This window comes from Hibiscus syriacus, unplaced genomic scaffold (assembly GCF_006381635.1).
Source record: "Hibiscus syriacus cultivar Baekdansim isolate YM2019G1 unplaced genomic scaffold, ASM638163v2 tig00010533_pilon, whole genome shotgun sequence".
Classification (NCBI taxonomy): Eukaryota; Viridiplantae; Streptophyta; class Magnoliopsida; order Malvales; family Malvaceae; genus Hibiscus; species Hibiscus syriacus.
Window position 1 is genome coordinate 15,001 of NW_024062223.1, and position 10,831 is coordinate 25,831.

The window sequence follows — 10,831 nt, forward strand, 5'->3', positions numbered from 1 at the left end:
AATCACAAAGCCCACAGGCCTGGCGGCTCACTTAGACATTAATTGAATTCAAGTATATAAATAATTTCTTTTATGCTTTCCTCATGGATGTGGGATGTTTTGCTTCTACCCAGGGAGACTTGTTCTTTTTGCATTTCACAGCCTTAGATTTTTTCCATTTCAATTGCTTAATCAATTTTCTCAGAGCACCTAAATATTCTCTATCGTCCTCTAAAAGCTCATCAACGAGAAGATAAGTCGTTGACCTCTCTCCTCGGAAGTAATGGGTTCAGTGTTTGCGTGCTTAGCCTCAAATCTTTCAATTTTTTCCTTTGTTGCTTGATAAAATCTGGCTTTTCCTTTCGTTTTGAATCAAATATTTCCTTTTTTTTTCGTTTTTGATCAATGCCCATTTACCCTCAAGTTCTAAGGGAGGTGTTTCCTTTTAAAAATTTGAGGAAATTGTTTAAGGATCTTCTTAGGTACTAAACAAAAACTCTCGTTTTCTTTATTTATCGAAATTCATGTTAATCATGATTTTTTGTATTGCATTTGAGGAAATTGTTCGAGGATCTTGTTAGGTACTAAACAAAAACTCTCGTTTTCTTTATTTATCGAAATTCATGTTAATCATGATTTTTTGTATTGCATTTGAGTGGATGGCTGAATGGTTTTGTTTATGAATTTGGGATTTAATTTCTTCTATATTGATTTTTTGTATTCGGGTCTGAATATTATTTTACCGTTTGAATGAGGTTAGCTTTCGCCGTCTTTGTTCTTGTTCAATATAATTTGTTCATGAGAATTGTGTGCTCTTGGGGAATAAAATTTTAAGGATTAATATCGAGCAAAAACAAGCAAAATATTACAGGTCAGTCCCTTTTACAGATACCGGACAATCAACCTACATGAACTAGAAACATAACAAAAAATCACTTGCCCCCACAACCATGTGAATCTCATCAATGAAAAGGATAATTTGGTCATCAGATTCTGTTACTTCCTTAAGTACAGCCTTTAGTCTGTCCTCAAATTCTCCCCGATATTTAGGCCCAGCTATGAGTGAAACCATGTCGAGGGATATAAGCTGTAGAAGATAAACAAACAAACAAACAAAACCAACCGGATACAATCAATATCCATACTTTTATCACTAGCCAGGAATGGATAGCATGCTCAGGCATCACCCACAAATAAAAAACAAAATATGATTTTTCATGAAAAAAATCAAATATATATGCATGCTAAGTTAACTTCAATGCAAAGCACACGCCCGGAAATATCATCACTGACCACTGCAACACTGCCCAATAAAGTTTAGTACTTAAATAAATTACGACATAAAACATGCATACTTCTAACAAAACCTCAGAAATTAGTGAGAGGAAGACAACCAAAGTAAACTCACGTTATAGAAATGCAGTGGTTCCCCAGCTTTGCAGAAGAACTAATTGTACAAAAAGGACCTACTGAAACACCCTGTGCAATCACAATTTTGAAATTTCCCATGAACACAAATCATTACAACAGAGTACAGCAAACAAAGAACTTAGCTTTCACAGTCAAAGCAAATCATAAAGATTTCAGGTACCCAAACCCAAATGCCCTGATAATGTAACTTAGGGACAAGCCTCTTCGTTCCACTCAGAAATCAGAAGAAGAAAATGTAACTTACATCTAGATATACAGTAACATTCAACAATGGAAGTTGTAAATCAGAATTCAAATAGCCCAACTCAACAATAAAACGATATTATATTATAAAATTTGCAAATCCAAATTACTGAGTACTACCACTAATCTTAGAATGTTGTAGAGATCTAAAATTTGCATATCGAAAGCACTACAACGGCAATGACTAGTTTAGCGTAAATTCCCTGAGAAAAAAATAAAGAATATCTAATAAAAACCATGTTTTTATATAAAGAATATAAAAACCCACAACAAATAATCAAAGGAACCGCGCTAACGCCAATATGCTACTCGTCAATAAGCAAAATAAAAAGAAAACACCAATTGAGCCGTGAGAAAAAAGGTAAATCGCTCCAAAGTGAACTCAAAATCGACCACTCCTAGGAAAAAATTAAACTCGACTTTTCAACTTAACCTCCAAGCATTCAACATAAAGAGCTACCTCACCACGTAAACAATGTAACTTCTCCAAATAATTGATTTACAGTCATTTTTAGCAATGATGAGGTAGCTTCCGAGTTATTGATTAAGCAATTAAAATCCAAAGAATCCAATGGTGGGAAAGCTAAAAAGAAGAATTCTCCCTCGGTAGAAGCAGAAGATGCGGAAAAATGATGTTGAGAATCCCACATCTATACCCACATCTATAAAAGATACGATTAAAACATTGGTACAAAAAAACTAAAAACAAAACGAAAAGATTAAGAAGAGGGAACAAACTTTCAATACCAGATTGGTAAATCCCGAAACCAAACCAATAAGCGTAATCATTGTAAGGAGTGAGATCATAGACATTCAAAATCACATCGATTTCGTCGAACACCGAGAACTGTGGGCATCTCTTTTGCTTTTCCAATAGAAGCATATATGAAGATGTTACTGAAAATATTGACTGTTTTGTCTAAGCAGTGAAGACCCGGATCATGGCTAAGCAGAAAAGCATGAAGGTAGAGATGAGGGGACAGGAGATCAGTTCCTTTTAACGGTAAAACCGTTTTGTCTGCCCCTTAAAACGAGAGATAAAAAAGAGAGAAACATGAGAGAAGAGTTTTGTTTATTTTGAGGTTGAAAAAAATCCCATATCGATTAAAAAACTAAAGGGGAATAGTTTATATACGGGAATTGAATTAACGTTAAATGAGCTGCGAGGCACTTACATGGGTTTTGTGATGGGCTTGGGTCCATGGCGGACCTCGTGGGTGCTAGAAGAGACTAGGGGTGGTGGGCGGGTTTTTTTATTCTGGGCTTGCCTTTTGGGTTTAGGGTTTATGGAGTCGGGAGAAATGTTAAACAAACTTCTGAAGTAAAAAATTGTAAGAAAAACATTTTAATGAAAATAACAGACAAGTAAAAGGGTTTAAATGTCAAATAACATAAACCTTGTATGTCCTTTCCAAGTTACCTTAAGTTCAGGCTTGGATCCCAAATATTAACCTGAACAAGATACAAACCAAAATCGTAACACATTTGAACTCAACAAAAATGAGCAATGATAAATATTTTGCACCAAAAAATGAAACAATATTTCATAGAAGACAGAAGAAACACATGCATTATTCCTTACACATGTGACACTAGTAATTTATCAAATACAATTTCAGATAACATAAACACCTCTGTCCTAGATATATCATTTGTCATAACCACACTTTACATGCGATTATGGGTATGAAGATGATGGAATTAACAAAGAGTAACTAAGTTCCATAGAAGGTTCAAGAATTCGAATTCTCTAGTGATGTAGTGACATTTTGTTTAGCTGAAAAACCAACCAATGAAGTCTTAGGAGAAAAATCAAAGTATCATATGACTGCACAGAAACAATTAAAGAGTGCGATGAACAATGGAAACACTCTGCCAAGTAAAATAGTCTAAAAGGGTTGAGTTCATATCATATTTTGTCTCACAAGTTTTGGTATATTTGTGTGATCCAAAAGATCTCTAAAGAGTTGGGAAAGTACCGGGTCAACGCTCGTGACTACTATTATGGGACCAAGATCCCTTAAATAATATAATCTAATGGAAAATTAGGTGGAACTTTGTTGCCTTCTGGTCAGGTACCAGATATGCATGTGGCTCGGGTTAAAGAACCAATTATATATATTACTATTTATTTTCAAGAATTATAGTTTTCATTCTCGATAAAATTATCTCTAAAGTTCAAACATGAATTATTTTCTTTAAAATGCAGTACACATTGTCATCAAGACCACATTTGGTGGTCCAACTCTTCTTAATTTGCAAAGCCAAAGGTTATCAAAATTTTCATGATTATTGTATTTAATGGTGAAAGATCATCATGGAAAAAAATTTCAAATGTGATAAATTTCTTGTATCTGACGTTATGAACCAAACATTTGACCATTTAAACGCTTACAAAAACAAAAGGAAAAGTGGGTAAACTTCTGTGTCCTTTCTTTTGATCCAATCATAGAATAAGTAGTCGTCTTTGAAACAATATTATTCTAACCAATGCTTAGTTTCAGGGAAGCTGACATAGGTTTTTGTCTGCACAACGCAAGGAACAAATGAGAGCTGTAGATGAGAAATAATCTCTGAGCCTTGGCCGCCGTGCTTACTTGAAGAAAATGTTGAAGTTGTAAAGGAGGACAAGAAAGCAAATATAATAGCTGCAACGGTAATCATCGGCCTCATCATTTTCATCATCGTTGATCGAGTATCATTGAAACTTTGCAGGGCCTTCTTCCTCATTGCAGGGGCAGATATTGCAGTAATTCTTGCAGTATTTGCGTGTCTTGTGATTAGAGGGCGGTATCATCGCAGAAGAAAACTGTTAGAGAAGAAGCTGGTATCTGAAGGTCGATAGCTTCGAATAGAGTACAGTTTTCTTAGAAAGGTAGCTGGAGTTCCAATAAAGTTTAAGCACAAGGAGCTCGAGCGTGCAACAGATAATTTTTGGGCACTTCTAGGCAAAGGTTCATCTGCATCAGTATTCAAAGGTATCCTTGGTGATGTCACTTCAGTTGCCATGAAGAGAATAGATGGGGAGGAGTATGGGGAAAAGGAGTTTAGATCTGAAGTTGCAGCAATTACATGTGAATCTTTTACGTCTTATGGGTTATTGTTGTCTTTCTGGAGGGCCAAGGTTCCTTGTTTATGAGTTCATCCCTAATGGTTCATTGGACCATTGGATATTCCCTAGAAGGGAAAAGGAAACTATAAATTACCCTGGAGGCTGCTTGGCATGGGATTTAAGGTACAGAGTTGCTATTGATGTGGCTAAGGCACTGTCGTACCTACATCATGATTGTCGATCAAGACACCCTGATGTCAAGCAAGAAAATATACTTGATGAGAATTATAGAGCAATTGTGGCAGATTTTGGTGTTTCAAAGTTGATGGGAAAACATGAGAGTAGGGTTATTACAACAATCAGGGGGAGTAGAGGTTATATAGCATTTAGCCCCAGAATGGCTCTTGGAGCATGGAGTTTCAGAGAAATCTGATATCTACATCTATGGAATGGTTCTTTTGGAGATGATTGGAAGCGAAAGAAATGTTAGTCTGATAGAAAATGGTACAGATAGGTCTCAAAGGAAATGGCACTTCTTTCCTAAAATTGTGAGCAAAAAACTAAGAGAAGGAAAACTAATAGAAGCTGTTGATCGGAGGTTAGTTGAAGCTGGAGGCATTGACGACAGGCAGCTGCAAAGACTGGTATATGCAGGTTTGTGGTGCATACAAGAGTGGGCGAAACTAAGGCCGAGCATGGCACAAGTGGTTGAGATGCTTGAAGGGCGTGTTGTGGTAGAAGAATCTCCTGACTCACAAATGGTTGTTGTTAATTTGTTATCCATAGATGAAGAGGATTGTGATTATCACCACAGGCCTAGTTTATCACCACTAACCGTTGACATGGAATTCGGTCGCTGTACATGTGGCATATATGTATATATTTCTTTTCTTAATTGAAACCCAGAAAAATAACTAAATCTCTTAATGCCAATAAGACATATTTCAATATGACATCCTAAAATCATTTCAGTTAACATAAATTAAAATAAAATTATAATAAAAAACTTAAACTATTGGAACCTCCAAATGCATTATTTGGCTTAGAAAGTTCGTAAACATAGATAGAGATGGAATGCTATTTTTTATTTATTATGTAGAAATATATTATATTTTAAGTTAAATGTTAATATTTAAATTCATATAATAAAAAAATATCTTTAATCATTAGATTAATTAATGAGCATCCTTAATCGCTTGGGCAACTCTAAAATTTGCTAGTTTTCAGATCGTCTGTGTATTGGATATGAGATAAACTCACGGTGTTCTCTCTGCGATCAATGAAACATCCTGAGAACAGGCCACCTAGGTTGACTTTGGAAAACAGATATGGGCGCAAAGGAAATGCACCGATAAATCCATTTAAGCTTTAATTCCATAAGCATATTTACATGTAATTTAAATTTGTAATCTTTAATGGTATGCATGTTTGTATTACAGATTGTGGATGAGATTGAATTGGCACTGAGCCAAGCTTCCATGCCAAACTAGACGATGATCATTGCAGTAGTGTTAATGAAGAAGGAACGATGCTGGATCTTTGCTTTTGGTTAGGAGAAGACACTGCTCCACCATCTGCTTCTTTTTGCGGTGAATCAAACGGATTATCAACGCAGTTAATTTCAGCGGTTGTACTGTTACAGATTGGTGATGGAGGGTGTTGATTTTGGCGGGGACAAGGTTTACATGTCAGAGGACTTCATTAAGATGATGTGGATAAGAAGTCAATTTCTTGTGGACGTCCTCCAACGCGGCTATAACTTCATATTTAAGTGTTGACATCACCTTTTTTTTAAAATAATATCTTAGTATATTATTTATTGGTCAGGATAAAGATACGATGTGGTTAAAGAATCTATTTAGAAGATTGAGCCCACTCGAATCCGGGGATCTATAAATTAGTGTCGACACATTCAGTGATCCCAGACCAAAACATAATCGTATCAGCACATGTTTCTATTAACAACAAGACCATCTCATTGTTCAACACAAGGTATTCCATCCAACAAGGATAATTCCACATAAATGAAAGAGCAAGATGTTCTGGACTATCTGGTAATATTGATCAATTTTCATTTTCACCCTATCTGGTATCTAATAACTTACCGCGTCACTAATAATTAAAAAAAACGTTACTAATCATAAAACCCTAAATTCAATTAACAAGTAAAAAAATCAAAACATATCCCACGTAAAGAGAAAACCATAGAGTCAACCATATAATAATATAAACAACATTTATATTGGGCGTCACATAGGCCTCCTTATCTAGTTATTTCTTTATTTTCCTCTACTCTATGAAACTATCATAGCTATTAGCTTAGACCTTTTAATGCATTGTTAGAAGTGGGTTTCCGATAGATGATTGATGGACCTTTAGACTATTAATTTGTTTATAATTAAATCTTTTTAATAGTTATTTATTTTTATATTAATAAATTGACTTTGATGGTTAATAGGGTATATGTTAAAGATTTTAGGTTCGAGTATCAACAACTGTAAGATATTTAAACATTCAAATAATTACGTTTAGAAAAATTCTACAATACTCAACGAGCACGAGGCACCATTAATTTAATTTTTAATTTGTAAATAAAAAGTAATATTTAAATGTATTCAAATCTATAACCCTTTAAATGTTGTAATAAATTAATAATTAGATTCACATCTTTAATTAATTTTATTTTCATTTATAACTTAAAAAAATCTATTTACAATTCTGATTTTAAAAACCAAATGTTTACAAGTTTATTAAATAGTTTATTAGAAAGTTTATACAAAATAAAATATTTTATAATAAAATTATAAATATTTACAAGTTAACGCATCAAGATGAGAAATTTTCTGACATACGAAAATGAAAAGAGAAATATATATTTAGTAAGAGAAGTGAAGAGTACCTATGGTGTACTTGTTAAGTTAATGGTTGAAGTAGGATAGTTAAATTCCCCGATAAAACTCTGCCCAACCCTACTTTCTCAATACCATTGAAAAAATAATAGTAATAAAAAGGCCAACTCTTGTGTTGTCAATTCCTATGCCATGGATCATTCAAAGTATTATTGTCCCGCGGGAACGGCATTTCTCATCCTCGCTGCAGCTCTCTATATTTGTGTATGGTCTCCTTCAACATCAAACCCTTTCCTTGATAATTATAACCAGCAAAACAACTGTCATTGCTCCAATGTCGTAAGTCTGACCTTCATTTGAATTTGTAATCTTTAATAGCATGCTGTTGAAATCCTTTCTTTTTTTTACAGACTACTAGTGTAAAGGATGAGCTTGAATTGGCGCTGAGCAAAGCTTCCATGCCAAACAAGACGGTAATAATTGCAGTCGTGAACAAAGCATATGTTGAAAAAACGGTTGTTGAAAAGGCAACGATGCTGGATCTTTTCTTGGAGAGCTTTTGGCTAGGAGAAGATACTAGGCCACTGCTCCAGCATCTCTTACTTGTTGCCGTCGATCAAACGGCTTATCTACGCTGTCAATTTCAGCGCTTGCACTGTTATCGCTTGGTGACCGAAGGTGTTGATTTTGAAGGAGAGAAGGTTTTCATGTCAGACGACTTCGTTAAGATGATGTGGAGAAGAACTCTTCTTCTGTTGGATGTCCTCAACCGTGGCTATAACTTCATCTTTACGGTACATGATTATATATCTCCATTTGTGCTAAGCGTGATAATCAGTTATAGAAATGAAATCTTAATCATTGCTACATATAAATGTTTATATTTTATCAGGACATGGATGTAATGTGGCTGCGAAATCCATTTATGAAACTGAGTCCAACCGAATCAGTTGATATGCAAATTAGCGTTGATACATTCAATAACGATCCTCGACCGGAACATAATTTTGTCAATACGGGTTTCTATTACATAAGATCAAACAACAAGACCATCTCATTGTTGGATACATGGTATTCCCAGAAGGATCATTCTGCAGGGAGAAAAGAGCAAGATGTGTTGCAAGACCTAATGCACGGGGGACTCTTTCAACGATTGAATCTCACAGTAAAGTTTCTGGAAACGACGCACTTCAGCGGCTTTTGCCAAGATAGTCAGGATATCACCGCTGTAACCACCGTGCACGCCAACTGTTGCCGCCTCATAAAGGCAAAGTTTACAGATTTAGCGGCAGTCCTCCGTGATTGGAAGCAGTTCAAAACGGTTGTCAAAGAACATACCGAGGTCGCTGGTAAGATTATTGGGGATTTTAAATGGGCACCGCATACTGAATGTTGGAATTCATGGAAATAGAGATAATAGCACCAACATGAATAAGCTTGCCAGAATTAGATTTGTTGGATGACACTAGTTCCAAGAAAAATAAGTGTGCGTTTTTGCTGAATTTTAATGTTGAAATATTTTTATTTTTTTAAATAATTATTACAAGATAATATATGTTCATAATCTTTTAAATTATTAGCAATGTAGACATATTGTGTAGATACAACGCACACGTACCATGCAAACACAAATGTTCAAACCTTGAATCTGCATGAAAAATAATACTCTCTTTAACCACTAACGTCGTTAATCATAATTTTTTTAATATAATCAAACTTAGATACTCTAAGAAAAAAAATATTTAATTTTATTGCTAACGCTGGTCAATGGGTTCCAACATCATGACTTTTAAATTAAATATAAGAGATAATATTTAATTTTAATATGTACTCGGGTTGTTGTGCCACCGGAATTATCGGGTCTTCTTGTGCGAGAAGCACCTTGGCTGAGCTCCTCTCATTGTCATGTATTGTCCAATTCCAAACTTATGGTGGAATCAGTCTTGTCTTATGTAGACACCAATTTTTTTAAAATATAAAACTAACAAGAGTTCATCTCCTAAAAGGACTTTTCTACTACCATATCTTTTAAAGCAACAACCACATCAACAAACGTGCAACAACCGAGCAAGGAGTCTAGTTGTATTAGGATTCTATTGTTAGTTAGTTTTTTTCACTATAAATACATATAATCCTCCCCATTTGTAAGACACGATATACGAAATAAACAGCAGAAATTACTAGCAAATCAGAGCAAAAAACGTGATTCTCGAAAAGAAAAATAAGTAGAAAAGGTAAAACCTTGTACCTTTATCGCTTTAAGTCTTTGCATGTGTGTTTCTCCATTATTTTTGCTCGAGTCAAACCCAAATAAAATCATTTTTGGCCAATGAACGAGAAGGTTTTTTAAAGATCTATCTTGTAGATCTAGTAATCCCGAGGCCCGATCTTAGAAAATTATTTGAATTTTCGAAAAATAGAGAAGAAAAACTTAAAGTTAAAATATTCATTTCGCCCCCTAATGTGCAATATCAACGTTAATTATCTTTCAAATTTGGTCCCAATTTTATCTTTTCTTTTATAATAGTCCTTTGTTGTTACATGCATATTTTTTTATTATTCTTATTATATATATATATATATATATATATATTAATTATCTTCATTTGGATATTTTTTTTATATATTTTTTAATTTTTTATATTCTATCGTTATTTATATATATATTTTTTAATTCTTTGTCATATATCATTATTATTTATATATATTTTTATTACTATAATTATATGTTATATATATTTATTATTTTATATATTTCATTTTATCTTTTATTTTTTTATCTTCTATTTTTATTTTTGTATTGTTATTGTTATTATCTTCTTTATTTTATGTATTTTATTTTTATATATATTTTTTATATTTGTTTTTGTTCCTCTTTATTTTATTTTATTTATCTTGCTTACATCTTCTTTATCTGTTTTATTTTTTCTACTTTATTGCATTTATTTTTATTTCACTTTCTTTATTTTATTCATTTTTACTACATTTTTATCTAACATGTTTCTTGACTTCCTAAAGGGTACACTTTTAAAACAATCAAGGGTAAGCAATTTTGGATCGATATTTTTACCTTTTAATTTAAAATTATAATTTTCTTAATTTAAGACAATTTGAAATTGCGTAGTATCGAAAGGGCAGTTCAACGGTGCTAACCCTTCCTTGACTGTAACCAACTCCCGAATCGGACATATCACTGGTAAGACGCAGATCAGGTAAGAAATAAGGTATCCAGTTGACCTATTTATTTTTAAATAAATGATCAGTGGCGACTCCAAAT

The 10,831-nt window shown here is 33.7% G+C and overlaps 1 protein-coding gene and 1 pseudogene across 1 annotated transcript; both read left to right on the top strand.

Moving 5' to 3' along the window:
- The first annotated feature begins 3,333 nt into the window (after positions 1-3,333).
- On the top strand, positions 3,334-6,368 carry LOC120204270 (annotated as a pseudogene).
- A 1,378-nt stretch (positions 6,369-7,746) lies between these two features.
- LOC120204060 (uncharacterized protein At1g28695-like) lies at positions 7,747-8,992 on the top strand. Its single transcript, XM_039204151.1, has 3 exons — positions 7,747-7,890; positions 7,965-8,348; positions 8,447-8,992. Exons 1-3 carry the CDS (start codon positions 7,747-7,749, stop codon positions 8,963-8,965), a joined length of 1,047 nt encoding a protein of 348 aa, XP_039060082.1. The 3' UTR covers positions 8,966-8,992.
- Positions 8,993-10,831: the final 1,839 nt, after the last annotated feature.

Coding starts and splice junctions, on each gene's coding strand:
- LOC120204060 (XM_039204151.1), top strand. CDS start 7,747: ATGGATCATTCAAAGTATTATTGTCCCGCGGGAACGGCATTTCTCATC. Junction 7,891..7,964: donor ACAACTGTCATTGCTCCAAT/GTCGTAAGTCTG, acceptor TTTTTTTTACAG/ACTACTAGTGTAAAGGATGA. Junction 8,349..8,446: donor GCTATAACTTCATCTTTACG/GTACATGATTAT, acceptor ATATTTTATCAG/GACATGGATGTAATGTGGCT.